Source organism: Vipera berus, assembly GCF_964194415.1.
Source record: "Vipera berus genome assembly, chromosome: 3".
NCBI classification, from domain to species: domain Eukaryota; kingdom Metazoa; phylum Chordata; class Lepidosauria; order Squamata; family Viperidae; genus Vipera; species Vipera berus.
The window spans coordinates 166,807,481-166,831,371 of record NC_138204.1 but is presented as its reverse complement, the minus strand read 5'-3'; the positions used below and the strand labels follow the sequence as shown (position 1 = coordinate 166,831,371).

General features: G+C 40.1%; 1 protein-coding gene across 12 annotated transcripts in view; it reads right to left on the bottom strand.

Moving 5' to 3' along the window:
* EPB41L3 (erythrocyte membrane protein band 4.1 like 3) overlaps positions 1-23,891 on the bottom strand; it is a 90,390-nt gene that overhangs the window by 28,359 nt on the left and 38,140 nt on the right. For all 12 annotated transcript variants that reach the window (XM_081324664.1, XM_081324665.1, XM_081324668.1 and 9 more), the window contains 8 exons: positions 12,949-13,053; positions 11,705-11,747; positions 10,046-10,121; positions 8,628-8,846; positions 8,226-8,313; positions 6,959-7,111; positions 4,968-5,065; positions 1,817-1,992 (listed from right to left, as the gene is read on the bottom strand). In XM_081324664.1, coding sequence (XP_081180790.1) covers positions 1,817-1,992; positions 4,968-5,065; positions 6,959-7,111; positions 8,226-8,313; positions 8,628-8,846; positions 10,046-10,121; positions 11,705-11,747; positions 12,949-13,053 — 958 coding nt within the window. The remainder of the gene's footprint in view (positions 1-1,816; positions 1,993-4,967; positions 5,066-6,958; positions 7,112-8,225; positions 8,314-8,627; positions 8,847-10,045; positions 10,122-11,704; positions 11,748-12,948; positions 13,054-23,891) is intronic.

Below are 23,891 nucleotides of genomic sequence, written 5' to 3'. Positions count from 1 at the left end.
AGTTTAAAATCTCTTATAGTACAGAAACCCAAATCTTTTAACTATTGGCTAAATGTGGTAGCTACTGTTTTTTTACTTGTCATCAGGGCAAGTATACTTATACCAATTTGTAACATAAAGAAACAGATAGTAATTTGGATGGTATGTAATCAACAATAGAACCAGTTTTTTCCCAAATTGTATGGAAGAATGTTAACTACTGGTTTATTATCTTGACCAAAAATATTTTTGAAATGCAGATTAAGAATGGTAACTTTTGGTATTCCTTGACTTGTACTTTTTCCACATGTAGTTTTATATCACCTTTGACAATTTATAACCATTCACATGAAAAATCTGCAGCAATTGAACTATTTCTTCTAAATATATATTTGCCTAATATACATCAACTATTTTCTCTAATGCAATCCCTTTTTAATATTATTCATTCAAATATAGTGATGTATTGAAGTATACAGTATATGTAGCTAAGGGCTGAATCATGGAGTCTTAAGTGCTCTCTGAGCATGGTTGTTTGCTTGCAGATGTTTCATTACCCAACTAGATAACATCATCAGTGCTAGTGAGTATGAGATTTGCTCTCTGTTTATATACAGGTAGTCCGGGACTTACAACCACAAGTGAGCCCAAAATTTCTGTTTCTAAGCAAGACAGTTGTTAAATGAGTTGTGTCTCATTTTATAACTTTTTTTGACACAGCTGCGAATTACTGCAGTTGCTAAGGGACTAATGCAGTCATTAAGTGAATCTGGCTTCCGCCATTGACTTTGCTTGCCAAAAGCTTTCTGGGAAGATTACAAATGGCGATCATATGACCCCAGGACAGTGTAACTGTCATAAACACCAGGTGCCAAATTCTGATCACATGACCATGGGGATGATGCAATGGTTGCTAATTATGTCATAATTCAATGGCACATAATTCAATGCTGTTGTAAATTCAAAAGGTCACTAAATAAATAGTTGCAAGTCGAGAATTATCCATAGTTTGCCCTGCCAGAGCTGGTGGATGTTTAATTTTCTCCTTGATAGTTTCTTGCTTGTTTCTTTGTCTGGTGTTAATCCCTGTTTATCTGGGTACTGGCTGATGGAAGAGGAAGTGTTCTTGTCTTTTTATTTTCTACTTTTGAATGGTATGTACATGTGGTTGATCTATGTGTCTATTGATGGCTGATTTGTCTGAATGCCAAACTTCCAGTAATACCCTAGGGTTTTTTGATTTTGTACTCATCTGAATAATGAAAACCCCACCAACACCGGCAGGCAAGCCGGATGACGTTACCTAGTCAGGCAGTGGAACATAAGCAAGCAAACATCCAAGCTGAGAGAGCATCAACAACTTCATATAGTGATTTATTTTTGTGAATACTGGAACTATATCATAAAGTTTGTAAAAAAAACACAACCAAATACTATAGCATAATGACATTCAATTTGCATATTGTGTCAGTCAACGTTAAAATACAAGCTGAGTGCATTTACCATCCTAGCAATGGTAGCTACAGCGCCCTAAAAAAAGCACAGAAAGGGTAAAAATACAGTAGCAGGAAGAACAGTAGCAGCTAAAGAAACAAATGTGGAGAACTGAAGTTTAAGAACTGCCACACGAATAAGCCAGAAACAGCGAAAGGGCAAATATTCATTTAACGGGCATCTTATAATAAATGACATATCATGCACATACTTACATGTGTAATCCAAAGAAGCTCAGGGGACACGAGATTACAAGAAACTTGAATCTGTCCTCTAATGCAATGTTTTATTTAAAAAGAAAATGAGACAAAGCTCCAAGTAAGGATGATTAAGAATATCTTACCCCCATCTAGGCTGCGAGACATCGTGTAGCGCTTACTTGAGGAACGTTCAAAGTAAGGGGCAGGGCGGTCAATCAGTGCGCTTGCTCTCCTGGTCTGGGCTTGTGTCCTTCCGCTGTAGCGGAACTTTGAACCCAGGGTGAGGAATTTTTTGGGAGGAGCTTCCGGTAGCAAGAGTCTAGAATATATCACACAGGGATAAATATTACAAACGACTGAGTTTCTGAACTGAAATAAAAGATTAGTGTTTTTAAAACTATTTTTTCCTGTCCTTGAATTGAAGGGATGTGATATTTAGTATCACTTTAAGCATTATTAAAAACTCAGTGTATAGTAAAAACTATTGTCAATTACCCATTATAAAATGGTGTCTGAAATATTTCAAGCTAGAATGTGTTTGTCAGATGGACCTATTTCTTCAATGAAGACAGCAATACTTATTTTTTTTTAACTACAATGATATATTCTAATCAGTCTGGATTTGTTCCAAACACATATATAAGAAATAACATCAGACATATTCTCAGTGTGAAGGTAAAGGTAATGGAGTCCCCGCAGATTTTTATTCCACTAGTTGTTGCTGATTATAGGAGGCAGTGCTCATCTCCATTTCAAGGCCAGAATAATAATATTCTGAGGGTACTGATAAATGGACCAGCAGTCACAAACTGTAAATTGCATTACCATGCCACTTGTTTTAACATGGATTCCAGAGTGAATTGTATCTTCTTACAGCCTAGCTATCTATACTCAAATGGTCTGCATAAATATATTTTTGGTTGATACAAACAGAAACTAACGGTCTATAAAAGATCATGAAATAATAACTAATGAGCTGAACATGTGGGATAAATACAGGAAAAGAATAAGCCCAAATCTCTCTCCTCTTGCTTCACTTTTATTTCAGTGAAGACAAAAACGCTAAAAAAATTCACTCAGTGCAGAATTAATCTTTTGTGTAGTTTGCAAGATTAAATTTATGTAGTACTAAAACTCTCTTTCCTGTAGCCTTTAACTGGGTAAAATAAGGCACCCTTTTGAATCAAGATAGCTCCAAATGGGCTAACTTACAGAATGCGTCCAAAATCTGTGGGATTCAGATTAAGGAAGGGATGAACTAAGACTTCCTTAAATGGTACTGGGAACCAACCCTCCTGCAGCAATGTATTAATGACTGGCTAGACTCACTTGCAAGTCATCCTCCTGGAGGCTTTTATTAATCTAAACAAGAAGCTGCACTAACAGATCCACGATTCTGTCCACTTCAACAGAGTCAAACTGCTTCTAGATAACTTGTTAAGTTCCCTCTCCCTGGGCGAGGACCCTGCTCTATGCTTGGATTCCAACTGAAAACAAATTTAAGCGATTTTATCCATCAGATGCTATACCAATTCTTCCACACAGTCCTGTAAATGTTCTTATGAGCCCTCCTTCCCTAGGGAGGGGTTGGGTGACTTCAAACAGTTACTGGGCGGCACTCTGCAGATGTAATAAGAGCAGAGAAATACTTGCATTTCACTGTTCTTACCGCCATGAGATAGGCCTTGATGATCTGTGGTCAGACAGGTTTGTTCGTTTTCCCCCAGTGGTTCTCTAGCCATTTCTTAGCCCTTTTTAACACCCTCAATTCCTCCATGAATCACAGAAAGCACTGGAAGTGATGGGCACAGACATGATACTGTCCAGGGTCCTGGCTGCCTTTTGATTCCAAGCTGTGGTCAGAGCCTCCACAAGACCATGTAGAAGATCTCCTGGGACATCCTCCAGCTCCCTCTAGAACCTGAATGCATGTATCAGTCACCAAGGGTGAACCATTCCAATAGATCTGAGTACCCTGTGCAGGAGGGCAGGATTGGAAAATCTTATGGGCAGCAGGGCATGGTTTGACCATCACAGAGGAGATAATGATAAATCTTCTACCAGATCACATTGCCCCTGCTGCAACTAGATCATATCCATGGTGTGTCTACTTTCCAAGGTCAGGCAACAAATGACCTGGGATAGGCCCATGGCCATCAAATCCATGAATTTGTTATCATATGCTTTTTACTGGAAAGGTTGTTTGATCTCTTCAATGGAAGAGTAGCTCACTAAGTTGTGAGAGTATGCTTCAATGCCTAGAAAAAATTCATTTGGTTCACATTGTAGTGTAACTTGATACATGGATCTGTACCACCTCCAACCTGTGGGAGATATATATATTGTGCGAGCAAAGCGTGATCGGAGCTGCCGTCTCTATAAATATTGGTGGGGGTGTGTGGGGTGCTGGCTTTGTTGCTGTAAGCGGGTTGGTTGGCTGTGTTGTTACATCTTGATTGGTTGATGGAGTTATTGTTTGCAGCTTAGTTGGCTGTTTTGTAACATCCTGTGTGGCTGAGGTGTTGGCTGTGTGCCCATTAGTCTTTTGTGTTGTAACGACCTGGATAATGGGCTGTGTGCACAAGCACGAAGCCAAAGACACCAGCCTGAAGATGACGGGTGGGACCTCGTTGAAACGCCACCAAGACACTCTCGACCTTCGCTCCTTCCGGCGCGATCTAAAAACATTTTATTTGAGCAATCTGACCTGGTCTGATGGGTTAGGGTTGGGGTTTTAATATGTTTTTAATTATTGTTTTAAATTTTAAATTTGGGCATTATATTTAATCGTTTTTTAACTTTTATATTCTGTTTTTTATATTTATTGCCCTGTACACTGCCCTGAGTCCTTTGGGAGAAGGGCGGTATAAAAATATAATAAATAAATAAATAAATAAATAAATAAATAAATAAATAAATAAATAAATAAATAAATAAATAAATAAATAAATAAATCTATCTATCTTACACGGGAAAAGACCCGAATACGCCAAGACCTACATACCTGTACCCGTGAAAATCTACACACACACACACACACACACACACAATATTTTAATTTTACTGGGTATCAAAAACAGAACAGATGTTTAGTAACATGGCTTTCAACTATTCTTTTAAGAATTTACTTACATTTTATGATTAATAGGCATGGTGTCTTTCTATTAGATTTTTAAATGGACAGGAATGATCAGAGGTCAAAAAGAATGTTATATCTGTTTATATAACTTGACCAATTTATTCTTATTTCATTGTGACAGACTTTGAAGAAACTCATTAAAAAGAACTTTGTACCTGAAAAATGTATGATGTTCAACACATACTTTCCATAGACGTTTTGCAGCACGGTGATTTGGTAGTTTAAATCCAATTGTACTTTCAAACTGCTCAAACTAGGAAAGAAAATAAATAATTACTTTTAAAATTTCTAATAAAAATATTTGAATTCTTTACAATGAATTATCTTTATATATTCATACCAATATGAATACATTACTTACAAATGGACTAGGAATTCACAGTCAAGGTTATCCATTAGCACAGGTTAATTACAATAATTTGGGCCATGAATTTTATCTGGCTTTTAACCCCATGTTTTATATCTTACTGGTTCTTTTACGTTACATTCTTATTTTGAACTATCAATTATTATAAAAACACCAATTTAATTTGATCTCATTTAAACAAAAAGGTTTCAGGACACTGTATAGTTGTAGTAATCCATGAAAACTTACTTGTTATTTTATATGAGAATAATCTCTACCCTACATACAGTATGAAAATGTTACAGAAGAAGAGAGAGAGAACAATTAAATATAATGTCATAAAATATCATATACTGGGTTATTAACCAATAATTTTTAAAAAACCCAGTAAGCTCTAGTTTATAATCAAAAGAACTATGAATTAATGCAAGCCAGAATCTACAGAAATGTGTGCAAGACCATGATGGTCATTTCAGGTTTCATAAATCTGATGTAGAAAGCTGGGATGAAACAAATTTACTTACAAATTGTATGCTCAGTAATTAAGCCTATACTATTACCCATTTGTAGATTTTTATAATTTAAAAGTGTTTAAAACATAAAGATACAGACATTATATTCTGCTGTACTTATATAACATACTCAACCATCATCTCTTGATTGTTAAAGGCTTGACTGGATGTGACATGATTAATGCTGAATGAACACATATCATTTTTTATTATTAAATTTTATTAAGAATTTGATTATAATAGTAAAATCTAATACAGGCTAAACTTAAAGAGAAGAGACAAAACAAAAACGGCAAAGAAAAAGAAAAAAGTAAGAATAAAGAAAATAAATATATAAAGAAGTTATATTCAATCTTTATCAAAACAAGTGCGGTTTTATGATTAAAGGTAAGGTAAAGGTTCCCCCGCACATGCGTGCTAGTCATTTCTGACTCTAGGGTCCGGTGCTCATCTCCGTTTCAAAGCCAAAGAGCCAGTGTTTGTCCGAGGACGTCTCCGTGGTCATGTGGCCGGCATGACTAGACGCCAAAGGCGCATGGAACGCTGTTACCTTCCCACCGTAGTGGTCCCTATTTTTCTACTTGCATTTTTACATGCTTTCGAACTGCTAGGTTGGCAGAAGCTGGGACGAGTAACAGGCGCTCACTCTGTTACGCGGCACTCGGGATTTGACCCGCCAAACTGCCGACCTTCTGATCGACAAGCTCAGCGTCCTATCACACTGAGCCACCGCGTCCCTGGTTTTATGATTAGGATGCAGTATTTACCTCAGGCATCTTGGGTCACAGTTTGTAACACAATTCATTGATTTTAATCTTTATAATTGCCCTATTGCTACTGTGTGATGGGCAACCATTTAAATTACACACACACACACAATATGCTTTCTCTCTAAAGGAAGCTAGAGAGATTTAGCCATTGGGATAAAAAAGGATTGATTGATTGATACTGGTAGTATCTGCAGTTAGGATAGCAATATGGGTTGTAAGCATTGCACTACCACAATAAACAAAAATAATAACCACATTTAAATTAATAACAAACTGACAATAGATAAATAAAGTATAGCATATTGGATACTGTATTACAAATCTCTGTTTTTTTTCTCCTTGCAAAAAACAGAGGAGTTATAGCAGTAGTACCAAGTAAAAGAGAGAAACTGAAAAGTCAAGTTTCAAAATATTTAAAGGGCAATATATAAATACATTACAATGCATTAATTTCTAATGTAAAATTCAATATTTAGACATAAGAAACATGATGATCAATTTTATTCAATTTTACTTACTTCCCCTGGTCGAATTTTGATGTAGAAGTTATTCCTCTTATATGAAATTTTGAGAACCTTAGGCCAAGCAAATCTGTTTATTCTGAGTCTGTCTCGATAAATCAAGAGACCACTTGCACAGACACCTAACATAATTTCAACTCCTTCAGAATCCTGAAAAAAGATTGGATATTTATTTTAATCTAGAATCAAGTCCACGGGTTGTTTATCAGCTATGATATTGAATACAACAATTTTACTAAAGCCTTATGAAAATAATCTTTTTTTTTTGGAGAAAGATAAGTTTAAAAAATAAATATGTTAATATTAAGTAATTTAATTAAATGCATAAAAGAAGATCTATTTTTCTTACTGCAGCTGGTTAGTGAAATCCTTTACAACAATGCTAAGGACTACTTCAATGTAAGGGACATAATTAGCTACAAGGCTAAAACCTAATAACCTGGGATCATTCGTGATCAATAAGGTGACATTAAAATTAAACTGAACCCTGTACACAATCATTTAATTTAATACACCACACAGTAGCACTTGATAAGGTAGCAGGAAAAGGCCTTGGAGAAGATATTCAAAAGCTGTGATCTGTATATATCTACAAAGATCAAAATCACAGGTATAATAGTTTTCCTGAAATATTCTATGGAGATGAAAGCTGAATTTTGAAGAAGCAGGAGTGTGTATTGATTTAACATTGAAGATGACCACAGATAACCAAGAAAACAAATGGATCACAGAATAAAGAGCCACAGTGGCGCAGAGGTTAGAATATAATATTGCCAGCTAACTCTGCCTATTGCCAGGAGTTTGATCCTGACCTGTTCAAGATTGACTCAGCCTTCCATCCTTCTGAGGTTGGTAAATTGAGGTCCCAAATTGTTGGGGGCAATATGCTGACTCCGTAAACCACTGAGAGTGTTGTAAAGCACTATGAAGTGGTATATAATTCTAAGTGCTATTGCTATTGCTAAATCAATCATATTTTTCACTCAAGGTACGAAAGACCAGCCTCAATAATACTATTTTTAAGTGCACAATACAATATAATTATTTAGGTAGTGGTTAGTATTGGTAGAAAAATAGAAAAGGGAAGAAAGTGTTACCAAAACTTGTTTTTTATAATTTTTTACTTATATTTTATTAGTAATTATTATTGTTTTGCTTTGTTTATTATATTATTCTTCTTGTTTGAGTTCTATTTAAATAATCTGTCAAACCTCATGGAAGACTCATGAGGTCGAATTTTTAGACTGCTGAATAAAATATGTACCTTGGCATGATGTAGATCTACTCCATACATAGACAGTTTTTTGGCATTTTCCAGAAAGTGCATCTCTGCTTCTGCAGGTGTCATTCCCCTAAAGTTAATCAATATGAAAAACACACACACATAAAAACAAGTGAAAGTGAAGTTGCTTCATAAAAAACAATTTTCTTCAAAATGTAGATTCTCCATGCATGCCTGTGCATATGCCAAAGTCAATGAGTTGGCACTTTTGCTAAAGCTATGCAAAGGGATTTGCTTTAAGTGGAGGTATTAAGGCAGAGAGTTTTGGTTTTTAAAGCTAAGGCACCTGAATGACTAGAGTCAAGACAACTTGCACAGCAAAGTAGATCAGGACTTTCCATAGGCCCATTATTTATATGCACAGATTCCCACCGCAAGTCTCACCTATGGCTTTTATGAAGCTCTATTACTTTATCTTCCAATTCTTTAGTATGATTTGGTGCAAAGCGGAATTCACTGACATAGTCACTCCCATATTCATCAGGATCATAATCTCCAAGCTCTGACTGAACTGTATAGGAGCCTAATAGTGCAAGTGTGACAAAAGAACATGGCAATCGTCCAGACACAATGTCATCTCGCAGCTGCAAGCAGAGATAATACCTGCAACAAATTTATATTTTAAAAAAGCATATTAGCATTTCTCTAAGAATAAGCATTCTTAAATTTATACTGGTTCACAAGCAAATACACAATTTATATAAAATGCATTGCTGTTTTCAATAGTGGACATAAAAAACAGGAAAAAGTAATACAGGGAGGGGGGAGAAGCACTTCACACTTCATGGATACATACACACAAACTGGAAACTAAAATAATTGCCCTGTATCCCAAAATATGAACAATTGCTGAAATGCTGTTTGCAGCAACAGCTTTATTTGTTATTACGAGGCACAGCAAGATCTTAGTAAGTGACAATTTCTATTTTTTTTAGTTATTATTAACTAAATGAATAATTGATTGCAAACAATTTCATCTATTAAAGTCAACAATAATCTATTCTGAATTTATTCAACTAAATCTTGAGAATTTTTGCAATAAAGAGTTCTCCCTTAGAAAAGCTAACGTAACAAAAGGAAGATAGATCAGTTTCTAGCGCCAGGCCAGAAACGAGGAGAATGTGAGTTCTAGCCCTGCTTACGCATGAAACCCAGCCCAATTAAGTCCAGATTATTAGATATGTTCACTGTCTTGAATTATTTATAAAAATAATAAAGGTGGGGATATAAATAAATAAAATAATGAAGCTTACCATAAGCTCTTTAACATATCATCCAGTAATGTAAAGTTTTAAAAACAAACAAGCTGGGTTTCCACATACACTAAACATGGAAGCACTCATTGCCAAGATATCTGGGAATTGTATTTTTTCATTAAATACATAAGGGATTAGAAGGAATAGAAATCTACACTTTAAAAATTGTGTAATCAATGCCTGAAAAACTGAGCTGTGCGATTCCTGAACTCTGCAATAAGAATAAATTTGAGTGACTCTAAGATAAGCCCCTAGAAGTTAGGCTGAATTTCAACTTCAACCAGGAATGAATGTTAGAGGAAGTAACAACATCCCAGTAAGTATGACAGCTTTTCCATTACTTATTATCAGCTCAATAACAGAATAAGAGAGTTTGAAGGGACCTTCAAGATTTTCTATTCCAGCCACCTGCTCAGGCAGGAAACCCTAGAACTTTGATGATTGAAATCAGCTGATCTTATAGCAACAATTTGTTAGCTAAGTAGATTATGGTCATAAAATATTTTTTTAGAAATAATTTCTGTTCAGTGATAACGTATAAACTACCTTGTAATATCTTCAGAAAGTTGGGCAGGATCTGGAGGGTAGAATTTAACATTGAACGAGAAATACCAAGCACCACCTAAAATAAAACAAAGTACTGTTGGGACTCTTTGTCTTCTGCACTCATTATAATTCATTTACTGAAGTAGACATTGTTGCTACTTTCAAAACTGATGCTTCCTTTAAAATTCTTAGAACCATTTTTTTCTGAGTTTTATTCAGCAACAATTCAATTATCTGAAGTTTCCATAAAACACTATAGGCAAGGATGTTCGGTAATAGTTAAATAATAAAATAAATACGGAAATAACCACATGGATAAGTAGGCATTCAGTAGAGCTTCAAAATCTCTATCCATAATCCAGTGAAATGCACAACTCTCTCTATATCTCATTCATTGGAACTTCAGCATAAATGAAATTGTACAGAAAAGGAGGGGATGTTGTATCAATATGCTTATTGATGGGAGTTAAGAATGATTTGTGGTTTGAACGTTTACACTTCATGTAGTGCTTTTTAACAGTTTCATTTTGCAAACTATTTCCTACTTTTTCTTGGTCTGGCCTTTGTTATTTCTGATCTAATGACTTCCAAGTAAGGTTATCACAATAAAGCCTACTCAAAAGTCCCTTGAGGACAGTCCAAAAACTTCGAATGATTTCGAATATGGCTGGAATCCAGTGATTATTTTATAAAGAGCTTTTCTATCTTGGAAGCCCTCAATAGCATAAAATCAGAGCTCCATAAATAATGTTAGCCTCTATGAAGTAAATTCTAAGCTTTTAAAGATTTCTCCTCTGACTCATTAATTTATTCATTCATATGGAATAGAGACACTAAGTGATGATTTGGTTCCTTCACTGCATTTTAAGAAGCAATAGCCACTTTATTCCAGCAAGATTGCAAAAGTCAAATTTTGTACAAAATTTACTGCTACTTGTAAGATTTAAAAATATTTCTAGTTATCTAAATGGCACACGGCTTGGTTATTTATAGGACTTATTGTGTCTATAGTATCTGCCCAACCAATTTGATCCTGTGAAGTTTGTGCAGTCCACAGCTCCTTAAATTAAATACCTCCATCTACTGGGACACTGAAAAGATGGCTTCTCTGTAGTGGTGCTGCCTTCCGATGATGATAACTTTATTGTCACTTTGAATGTACACCAATCGGCATACATCAAAATGAAATTTCGTTGCATACAGCTCTCAAAGGGTCACCACCTCCGATATATACTCCTTGTTTGTGGCCCGCTCAAATTTCACATTGTCCATTTTAGTCTCTAGGGAGTGAACGATGGCAAACAGGACAGATGGAAATGGGGCTCCATGTGGATTAGCCCTCAAGTTAGCTTCCGGATCCAAAATAGTTTTCATTCTGCTATTATTTCAAGGAGCTGTGGTAACCTGGCTTTTCTCCCAGACTTTGGCAAAGGGGAATGAGACCCGCCCCCCTTTTCATTTCCATTATAATCTTTTATTTTTAACGTTTTATTGATTTATTTTAATGTCTTTGTTGCGAGCCATCTAGAGTTGTTGAGAGTTGGGCAGCATACAAGTTAAATATATCATCACTACTGTCATCATTACTGAATTATTAAATGATGCCTCTCTCTTTAAAAATTTAGAATCTACCTCTGATAAATGACTGATAAAACTTACTTCGTATCTGCTTTTTAATTTCTTTAGCTGGATCCAACCAATTCTGAAAAGAAACATTTTAAATATTTAAATTAGATGTGCAAACACTTCGATAAGTCATGTTAAATAACAAGTGAAATATTAAAATTGAACTAATATGAAACACTTTAAGAACCAATACCAGTATGTTTTAACTGAATGACACTTAATTGTGCTTAATTACTTTGGTCAAACCACTTTAGATTTTAGCAAATCTAAGAACTAACATGTCTCCAATTCATGCTAAGACCTAAGCAAATTCCAGGTTACTTAATTGCAGCTTATATCTATAATCTAGATATAATGATTAATCTTACAAGATAATTTCATTATATATTTTATTATTATAACTAGTACAAACCAGGTTTAAGGATATATACCAATAATAAAAGTGCATTAACATCTTAAGATAGCAGAAGAGAAGAAAAGGAATTGGAGAAAATAACAAAATATAAATAGCTGAAATATAAGTAGAATGACTGTGGCAAAAACAAACAAAAACAGTACTAATAGTAATAGGTGCTTTGAGTGCAATTCCAAAACATATGGAACACCACTTGAACACCACTGGCATTGACAAAATCACTATCCATCAATTGCAAAAGGCAGCTTTATTTGGAACAGTTTACATCCTATGACAATCAGACAATGATTGTCTGCATATCCCAGGTCCTTGGAAAAGATTTGATAGATGGATAAACATGTCAAATCCAAAGTCAACCTAGTTTGGACTTTCTGGGCTTAACTAGTAACATAAAAGCAGTTGCATTTTCAATCAAATATTGCTTGCAGGAGGCAATAGTAATCTGTAAATCTATTTCAGGTATTTTTCCTTCTTAAGCTCCCTCATAAATATTTCAACAATAAATATTAGGATTCTCAAAGAATTGTCGAAGTGATAGGGAGATCTTGAAGGAAAAAAGTAAAAAAAAAGATCAATGAGATATGTATTAATGAATAACTGTAAGGCTATACGTTTTTTTAAATTTAATCCATCTTCAAGAACATGCAACAGAACACTATATGTGTGTTCTCTTTAAATCTCAAAAATCAAAATGAGATGTAATAATTCTTTTGAATATTTCAGTGTACATTACCTATCAGGAGTTCAGCTATAATTACTGTTAAACAAAGCACTGGTCTCATTCTATAGTTGCTTATTCTTGGATTAAATATATTTTCCCCATGTTATCTCATGATTTTCTGTAATAAATGGTTAATTTTACCTTCTGATTTTCCATATCTCTGTAAGTGAGTCCAAAATAATCTTTTTCCAAGAGGTTCAAGTGCTCACATACTTTGTCAAAAAGAATGTGGCCCTTTGAGCGCTTCTATAGTCAGGGGAGAAAAAAATCAGAGTGAGTTTCAAGCTATCTTCTCCGTGAACATCCTAATTTTTTAAAAAAATAACATTTTATAGAATATAGAACTCATCAAGCAAAATTAAGCTTAATATATATTTTATTTATTCCAGGGATCAAACTTATTTCTCATTTGGTTGGAAGTATATTTATAACGTAAATCATTTATTCTAGTTATCCTGAATCAAGATGCCGATACACTGCAACAATATCCAACAAAGGGATGAGGACTTAAAAAACAAAAACAGAAACAGCACAGCAATACCATTTTAGGCTTAAATACCTAATACCCATAGCATTCTCTGGGTGGTTTACAGTGTAGAAGCAATATTGCCCCCAACAGTTTGGGTGCTCATTTTATTGATCTTGAGTCAACCTTGAGCCCCATCAGGATCGAACTCCAGTCTATGGGCAGTTAGCCTGCAATACTGTACTTTAATCACTGTGCCACCAGTATTACTGACTTCACAACCAGAAAATGCCTACTGATGGCACAAACAGCATTATCAAGCTTCTAACCACAGTTAACAATGAATTGGACACTCAAATAAAAGAGACTTTTATTAAGCTTAACACCCACATACTGCTGCTAAGTCAGTTTAAACAAGTTTATGTAGATACAATTGTGATTCAAAACCAGATAGTAGTGGTAGAAAGGTAGGTCCTAATTTGGAACCTTAAAAAAAGAGTAATGAGATCTAAGCCTACATCCAAAGCAAGTTCTACCTTCCCAGGAAGCATTGGATAAAACACAAGTAAATAATTACTGCTACTTACAGCCAATTCAATTATTCTATTTTATTTATTTGACTTGAATGTTTCCCATCTTGCCTAGAGGTGACGCTGGGTGGCTTACAAACATTAAAAGCTGGTAAAATTTTAAAACAATAAATCATAATAATGTACAATTAAAAGATGGAGAAGAAGGGAGCAAGATGCACCTCGGGAGAAGCAGGATGTTTTAATCCATTAGCCACCTCCAGAGTGATGCAGCCCATTTGGGCTCCAGGCCAACTGAAAGAGCCCTTCATGCACTTATGGAAGGTCCAAAGGGTGAGTGTGGATCTCACCTCAGGGGTTACATCTTCCAAAAGGCAGGAGCCATGGCAGAAAAGGCTCTTCACCTGGACTCTGCCAGCCAAATTCCTTGACTGACAAGGTCTGTAGCATGTCCCTTCTGCTGGTGTGGGTGAAGGAGGCTGATCACATAGGGGTGAGACAGTTCCTGATAGCCTGGATCCATGTCATGAAAGGGCTTTAAAGGTGATAAACTACACCTTGAATTGTATCTGGAATCAGCAGCCAGTGCAATACACAGAATATCAGCATAACACGGCCCACCTTAGGGGTCCCAAGAACTGCCTGTCCTGCCACATTCTACACCATTTGCAGTTCCAAATACTCTTCAAGGATAGTCCCATGTAAATTGCATTGTAATAGTTCAAATGTGAGTTGACATTAACTGTAAAATACTATTATAATTTAAAGATCCCTTAATGGACTAACAGGCTCCATTCTCTAGAGCAGGGATCCTCAACCCCCAGTCCCTGGACTGGCACCAGTCCACGGCGTGCCAGAAACTGGGCCACATAAACAAGTGAAGCCCCATGCATGGGATGCAGGCGACATACAAAACCATGGGAAAAACTTTTTTCCACAGAACTGGTCCCTGATCCCCCCTCCCCCGCAAGTCTTAAAAATGACTTAACATCCCCCCCCTAAAGTCATTGCCTTAATCCTTTTACTCTTCCCAGAACGGATACTTCAAAATACTTCAGACCTTGTTTTCTGTCTTTTTTTGGAACCTCTGTCCATTTTAATAAGGATTTAATTGGGGAAGGGAAAGCCTCTATTTACCAATAGCAGTGTTGTTCCAAGATTCCTGGAAGTTGTAATATACCGTATATACTTGAGTATAAGCCGACTCGAGTATAAGCCGAGACCCCCAATTTCACCCCCAAAAACTGGAAAAAGTTATTGACTCGAGTATAAGCCGATCCGCCGTTCTGCAAGCCTGAATACACAGGAATACCCTGTGTGGCCGCGGCTCGTCGGCAGGTCTCCGTTCCTCCTGCCGACCTTTGGGGAGGTTTGGGCGCCTCCCCAAACCTCCCCAAACCTCGGCAGGTCTCCGTTCCTCCTGCCGACCTTTGGGGAGGTTTGGGCGCCTCCCCAAACCTCGGCAGGTCTCCGTTCCTCCTGCCGACCTTTGGGGAGGTTTGGGCGCCTCCCCAAACCTCCCCAAACCTCGGCAGGTCTCCGTTCCTCCTGCCGACCTTTGGGGAGGTTTGGGCGCCTCCCCAAACCTCGGCAGGTCTCCGTTCCTCCTGCCGACCTTTGGGGAGGTTTGGGCGCCTCCCCAAACCTCTGCAGGTCTCCGTTCCTCCGCGCAGACCTGCCGACCTTTGGGGAGGTTTGGGCGCCTCCCCAAACCTCGGCAGGTCTCCGTTCCTCCTGCCGACCTTTGGGGAGGTTTGGGCGCCTCCCCAAACCTCCCCAAACCTCGGCAGGTCTCCGTTCCTCCTGCCGACCTTTGGGGAGGTTTGGGCGCCTCCCCAAACCTCGGCAGGTCTCCATTCCTCCTGCCGACCTTTGGGGAGGTTTGGGCGCCTCCCCAAACCTCGGCAGGTCTCCGTTCCTCCTGCCGACCTTTGGGGAGGTTTGGGCGCCTCCCCAAACCTCCCCAAACCTCGGCAGGTCTCCGTTCCTCCTGCCGACCTTTGGGGAGGTTTGGGCGCCTCCCCAAACCTCCCCAAACCTCGGCAGGTCTCCGTTCCTCCTGCCGACCTTTGGGGAGGTTTGGGCGCCTCCCCAAACCTCGGCAGGTCTCCGTTCCTCCGCGCAGACCTGCCGACCTTTGGGGAGGTTTGGGCGCCTCCCCAAACGTTCCCAAACCTCGGCAGGTCTCCGTTCCTGTTTGGGGAGGTTTGGGCGCCTCCCCAAACCTCGGCAGGTCTCCGTTCCTCCGCGCAGACCTGCCGACGTTTGGGGAGGTTTGGGCGCCTCCCCAAACCTCCCCAAACCTCGGCAGGTCTCCGTTCCTGTTTGGGGAGGTTTGGGCGCCTCCCCAAACCTCCCCAAACCTCGGCAGGTCTCCGTTCCTCCGCGCAGACCTGCCGACCTTTGGGGAGGTTTGGGCGCCTCCCCAAACGTCCCCAAACCTCGGCAGGTCTCCGTTCCTGTTTGGGGAGGTTTGGGCGCCTCCCCAAACCTCCCCAAACCTCGGCAGGTCTCCGTTCCTCCGCGCAGACCTGCCGACCTTTGGGGAGGTTTGGGCGCCTCCCCAAACGTCCCCAAACCTCGGCAGGTCTCCGTTCCTGTTTGGGGAGGTTTGGGCGCCTCCCCAAACCTCCCCAAACCTCGGCAGGTCTCCGTTCCTCCGCGCAGACCTGCCGACCTTTGGGGAGGTTTGGGCGCCTCCCCAAACGTCCCCAAACCTCGGCAGGTCTCCGTTCCTGTTTGGGGAGGTTTGGGCGCCTCCCCAAACCTCCCCAAACCTCGGCAGGTCTCCGTTCCTCCGCGCAGACCTGCCGACCTTTGGGGAGGTTTGGGCGCCTCCCCAAACCTCCCCAAACCTCGGCAGGTCTCCGTTCCTGTTTGGGGAGGTTTGGGCGCCTCCCCAAACCTCCCCAAACCTCGGCAGGTCTCCGTTCCTCCGCGCAGACCTGCCGACGTTTGGGGAGGTTTGGGGAGGCGCCCAAACCTCCCCAAAGGTCGGCAGGTCTGCGCGGAGGAACGGAGACCTGCCGAGGTTTGGGGAGGTTTGGGGAGGCGCCCAAACCTCCCCAAACAGGAACGGAGACCTGCCGAGGTTTGGGGAGGTTTGGGGAGGCGCCCAAACCTCCCCAAACGTCGGCAGGTCTGTGCGGAGGAACGGAGACCTGCCGAGGTTTGGGGACGTTTGGGGAGGCGCCCAAACCTCCCCAAAGGTCGGCAGGTCTGCGCGGAGGAACGGAGACCTGCCGAGGTTTGGGGAGGTTTGGGGAGGCGCCCAAACCTCCCCAAACAGGAACGGAGACCTGCCGAGGTTTGGGGACGTTTGGGGAGGCGCCCAAACCTCCCCAAAGGTCGGCAGGTCTGCGCGGAGAAACGGAGACCTGCCGAGGTTTGGGGAGGTTTGGGGAGGCGCCCAAACCTCCCCAAACAGGAACGGAGACCTGCCGAGGTTTGGGGACGTTTGGGGAGGCGCCCAAACCTCCCCAAAGGTCGGCAGGTCTGCGCGGAGGAACGGAGACCTGCCGAGGTTTGGGGAGGTTTGGGGAGGCGCCCAAACCTCCCCAAACAGGAACGGAGACCTGCCGAGGTTTGGGGACGTTTGGGGAGGCGCCCAAACCTCCCCAAAGGTCGGCAGGTCTGCGCGGAGGAACGGAGACCTGCCGAGGTTTGGGGAGGCGCCCAAACCTCCCCAAACAGGAACGGAGACCTGCCGAGGTTTGGGGAGGTTTGGGGAGGCGCCCAAACCTCCCCAAAGGTCGGCAGGAGGAACGGAGACCTGCCGAGGTTTGGGGAGGCGCCCAAACCTCCCCAAAGGTCGGCAGGAGGAACGGAGACCTGCCGAGGTTTGGGGAGGCGCCCAAACCTCCCCAAAGGTCGGCAGGAGGAACGGAGACCTGGGGAGGTTTGGGGAGGCGCCCAAACCTCCCCAAAGGTCGGCAGGAGGAACGGAGACCTGCCGAGGTTTGGGGAGGCGCCCAAACCTCCCCAAAGGTCGGCAGGAGGAACGGAGACCTGGGGAGGTTTGGGGAGGTGCCCAAACCTCCCCAAAGGTCGGCAGGAGGAACGGAGACCTGGGGAGGTTTGGGGAGGCGCCCAAACCTCCCCAAAGGTCGGCAGGAGGAACGGAGACCTGCCGAGGTTTGGGGAGGTTTGGGGAGGCGCCCAAACCTCCCCAAAGGTCGGCAGGAGGAACGGAGACCTGCCGAGGTTTGGGGAGGTTTGGGGAGGCGCCCAAACCTCCCCAAACGTCGGCAGGTCTGCGCGGAGGAACGGAGACCTGCCGAGGTTTGGGGAGGCGCCCAAACCTCCCCAAACGTCGGCAAGTCTCCGTTCCTCCGCGCCCTGCCTGCCTGCTTCTTTCCGCTGTGGAAAGAAGCAGGCAGGCAAGGCGCGGAGTTTGGGGAGGTGCGCGCGCACCTCCCCAAACCTCCCCAAACTTCGGCAGGTCTCGGACGGCGGTGGCTTGGGAGAGGTGCGGGCGATCCCGGAAGCACCAAAGCCTCGGCCGTGCACAAGTCCTCGGTAAGTTTTTTTTGTTGACTGGAGTATAAGCCGAAGTGGAATTTTTCAGCCCAAAAAGTGGGCTGAAAAATTCGGCTTATACTCAAGTATATACGGTAATTTACATTTCCTTATTTTATTGGACAAATTGCTCCACTGGGTTGGATTTCGGGTGGCAAGGAAATGCAAAGAGCTGATACCAATCGAAATGTGATTGAGGCACATCAGACAGTATCAGATCTACTCAGTCCCTGCCGTTTTGAGTGCAAAATGGACATTCCCTTCTGGCTGGGCTCAAAGAAACTGTCAGCTGGAAAAGCTAGCAATTAGCTGGGCACAAATGCAGCAAACCCAGCTTTAGGAATAGAGTCTCACACCCAGAAAGTTGTGGAGCATGGCCCCTGAAGATCAAAAGATATTCCTGGATATCACTACGACCTCTACCTTACCATGAGGCCTTGGCTGGTGCCAGCCATAAAACCCAGCTGGACACATTTCCAGAAAGGAACTCCCTGCTCTGGTGTCAGCCAGGACTTGGTGTTGCACACCAAGATTACCCTACAAATTGAAAATAGTAAGAGTAAACAGAAGTGAGGATGCAAAACTGCAGCCATTTTCTCCCTCAGTCAGCTTCTATGCTGAGAAAGGCAGTGGTTTATTTGCAAAAGGTTGAATGGCTCCCATGCAGAAGAGACTCTAAACAAATCCTTGTTGTGATTCAGGGTCAGCCTGTGGGTTCGGCAGTTGGGTCGGACGACGACTCAGAGGAGGAGGGGGGTGTTGAAGATCTTGCTGATGATAGCCCTCAGGCAGGCCCCTCCCACTTGGTCACCATGGAGACCCAGCTGTGTGAGCCTGACAGTGTGGATGAAGATGACCCACAGCTGGCCCTGTTCAAGGACGCCCGACGCAGGAGGCAGTCAAGTAGGAGCAAACAGAGGAAGGCTGTGGGGCTTCTCGGAAGGAGGCAAAGAGAGGCCACGCCCTGAACTCTTTATAAAGGGAATGTTTGGGGAGGGCTGGTTTGCTGAAAGCAACCGCTCAGATAGTGTTTCAAAGCTCCTGTATCTTGGTACGTGTCTTGTTTGTTTTTGTAATAAATTTGGCAGACGTATTCCAGCCTCTTGCCGTTTATAAAGGGGTTGCCTTTTCTGCAAGGCCGGTAGCAGGCTGGTACAGAACAATCCTTCTCTCATTGAAACATCCTAATATTGCCAGCATGTTCAAAATGAAGCCTTGTTTTAAGCAATATCTGCAATATATTGAAATAATATATCAGTAGATCACATTCAAAGAGAAATACCTGTCATTTTGGGGTTTCATCAGCCAATCCTGCATGCCAGTAGTGTTAGCAGGAAAAACAAGCAATTTGTTGGGCTTGCTATATCTTCACCCAACTACACTCTAATTGGAAAGGTAAAGTAGAAAAAGCACTATTTATGTGCATAAATACTTAACCTCTCGCCCTTTTCTTCTTTCAGGCACTAACGTTTTAATGTTTTACTTGAAAAAACAACAAGCATTCATTGGTTAAAGCAATTTGATACATCACTAATATTTTTGTACCTGCCCAATGGCTTCCATGTAACATGTACTATCCCATAAGTTTAGCACGATCCTGTTAATGCTTATCTAAATATTTACCATTTACCATTCTAATGAACTTTTGAGCGTAAAAGGTCAAGCAAGATCCTCTTGATTTATTGTTATCTGTTTAACTGCTTACTTATTCCTCCATATCTAAAGATTTTAGGAACTGGAGACAAAGTCTCTGATCTCCTTATATCAGTAGTTCAGAAGAGGAAAGAATAAAGGCAGATTTTTCAGCTAGATGCAGTTCAGTGGTGAGAAAAGTGTGGTCCTGCACAGGAACAGAATACAGTTTTCTCTTATGTCATATGTCATGAAAAATGTAACTCTAAATAAGAACAAACAACCAGATAGAATGTATTATTTTCCTCAACATCTGTCCAGTCCTCCTGATGTGCTCTAAAGTGAGCAAGACTGTACATTTATTGATGTGGGAATTTTCTGAAACATAAGGCTTGGAATTTATATGTTGACATATGATGATTGTTGATTTCTATACTGCAGGTTATTTTTTATTGTACTTTTTTTGTTATACTTATAATCCTTTTTGTTAAATTCTCACTAAAAAAGCAACCTTCTTTCTGATCTTCTCTAAAAAACTTTCTCTCATGTCTTTTTCAATGTATGAATGGGCATTAATTATCCCATACACTGAAGTATGGGAAGCTTTTACCTTGTTTGCTGTCAGCCACAGAAAACATGTTTTCAGTAATCACTTCAAGTGACAACAGAGAAAAGACATATTGTTAGACCTTAACCTGACAATTGAGACTTCATATCACTGATTCTCCCATTCTCCTAGCAGTGTGTATTATACTATTAAACTACTCCTGCAGCCTCTTTCTAACACCATGGTCTTGTGCACTATTCATTCAAAATCTTCTTAACGGCATCCATGCCGTTAACTTAACTAATGAGATACACTTTTGTTAGAAGTTGAATTTTCATTTGTAGTCCATAGTCTTCTAATACTTTTTCTCAAACAGAAGTCTTATTAAAATGTCAAACCACCACTTAAGCAATGTTAAGTAGCATCAAAAATATATCAGTCCAGATTTTTTTAATAGAGATTACCCTCCTATACATGTTTGTTAAGTTTCCTGAATGCACTCAGCTGGATTGTATAAAAAATATAAGATCTGTCTAGGAGGTACTTCTAATCCATAGAACTTGCATTGTTACTGTTTACAACATAGGTTCTTCATCAATTTCATGTAAACATCTTTTTATCCTAAAGTTCTGCAAACGTTATGAAAACATGAACATATACTTCAATGAAACAATAATCTGACATGTTAACATGCCTACAGTTTTTGCCATTCCTACTGTCTGAAAAACATTTAGTAATTTTAATATTAAGCAACTAATAGCATATTTAGCATTATTTAGTATTATTCCAAATTTTAAAACTGATTACTTAAAAGATAAACAACAATTTCCAATTAATTGGTAACTTCCACAAAGCCAGAAACATTGGGGAACTCTGTGCTAGAATGGATTAGGGGTTATATATCAAAGTGTAGAAAAAGTGAGTTCATTTTCATCACTTAATTTATTTCATAAATCGGGCATTAGTCTGAACTGTAAAATTGTGTATCTCCAAATGGTATGACAATGTCCATAAAATGGTGGTAAATCATACAGAGAAGCATGGATTACATCCAATAGAAGGACAGAACTGTAAGCTTCCTGTATCCCCTCTTAAATAAAAACAGGAATATAATAAAAACAACAACAACAACCACCACCTAGAAGTAAGCCTTCCTGAGTAGTGCTATAAGATACTTTTTCCCAGAATAGGTTTTTTTCTTCTCATACTATAACTGTGAATGACATAATTGTGACAGAATGTCTGTCCTCTGGAGGTTTTGGACTTATTTACTTATTTGTAAAATTTATTGGCTACCCATATTATAATCTTAAAAAGGTAAAAACTATACAAAAGCTAAAAAATATAAGATATTGTAGAGATTCCATTAATGCGTCCCAATTAAAAGGTGGGATAGGAGGGAGTAGGATGAGAAGTAATGTGAGATAAGATCTGTTATTAATCTATCAACTACTTCCCATGTGAAACTCTTCCACTGGAGCCTAAGTCAACTGGGAGGAAAAGGTCTTTAAGCTCTTGTGGAAGGTCATGAGGATTGAAACCGACCTCACTGGAGTGGGGGGAGATGTTTCAAAGGCCTGATGCAACAGCAGATGTTGCTCTTTTCCTGGACTCTGCCAGCCAAAATACTCTGGCTGATGGGGCCCACAGCACGCCTTCTCTGTCAGCATCCTGGGGCTGGCCAATCCCAGAGGTATGAGACAGTCCCTCGGGTAGCTTACTATAGAAAACTATCCTTCCGAGGTAGGTAAAATGAGGACCCAGATTGTTGGGGGCAATAAGCTGACTTTGTAAAAATGACGCTGGGGGGGGGCGGCGAAAGCCCTAATAAGCAGGCATATACATAGAATGAAGGCTATTGCTAAGCACATTTGTGCTTCTTAGATTGTAAGCCGCCCTGAGTCTTCGGAGAAGGGTGGGATATAAATGGGATAAAAAAAACATAATAAAAAGTAAATGCCTATAGCTTACTGTAGGCAAAAAACTGGATAGTAATTTCTATGCAAATAGACATTATTAAATAAATCTGTACAGAAATGATGCAAAACTGAACACTTTCTCCTTTGGATTGCAACAGTTATAATGCCTGTATATTTTACCTTCATTTCTCTGTATCAAGAGCAGCTATACTGTAGTAAGAAATGCATAGCATACAGTAATAGCTTAAGAAGTTGCTTATTATTTCCCATATTCTTTGTGATGGGAACTATGTCATGCTCTGATAAGTTTAGCTGTTAAGAAATAGGTGACTGCAGTGCAAAACAAACAACTCAGCACTTAAGTGGAACAATCATTAAGAAGTGCAACGACTTGTTGGGCTAACAATCTGAAAAAGCCAGTACTAAGCTAAGCAAACAGCCAAACAAACATTCAACAAAGGACAGCCAATTCTTGATAAGACTGTGATTGTGACAAGACTGACTCCGAGATCAGATCAAATTAATTGTTCTAAATGTTCTAATTTTCAGTTTTAATTTTCTGAGTAAAAATAATTCAGATACATAGCTATTAATATGCTTTTAGTGGGAAAAGCAATTGATCACTCTGCAGGTTGTTAGCTTGCTTTTAAGTCAAATAAATTCAAGTGTTGGAATTGAAATGACACTCTGTTTTGCACGTCATCATTTCTATCTAGAAGGCTCTTATTCCAATCTTAAATCAGTCTCCTAGGTCACATCATTCCAATATTACAAAGCACTGCTTCTCTAGCTTCTTTAATGTGGTCTAGTACTGTGATAGCTTTCACTTTTTCATAGAAATTTGACATTTGTGACTGATATAATTTCCAATGAGTTTCTACATCTTTTTCAAGGCATAGTCTTTTATTCTTGTAGCATATAGGGGAAAAGCATAGATGACAAGCAGCTGACAGAGAACTCTAAATGTGTTTATAGGAAGAAGCACAGGATAAGTGAGATAGGAAACAGAACTACATATTCTTTTAAAAAGGTAGAATTAATTGAAATGAACAATTTCTAACATGCATATATAGTTCATTCTCCAAAATGATTTAATGAGATTAGCAATGATAATTGAATGCCAATCCCAGCCTCTATGCGGACACAACCTGGAAAGAACTTTGAAAAAGCTATGTTGAATGTTCAGAACATCAAATGATATATAACCATAAATTCCAGCAACATTCCTTCTATGTGTGCTGATGTTTGTATGTTAATTGCCTTTTTAAGATCACAGCAGTCCATTTAAATACACTTCTAAAAAAATCAAACAAAAACTACTTTCTTTTCAAATGCTCTAAAGAACCTGACAGGGTAACTCTTATCAATACAGAAAATACAATCAAATATTTTTTGTCTCTCTTTATATCTATATATCTATAATCTATAATCTATATATCTATATCTCTATATCTATCTCTCTCTCTCTCTCT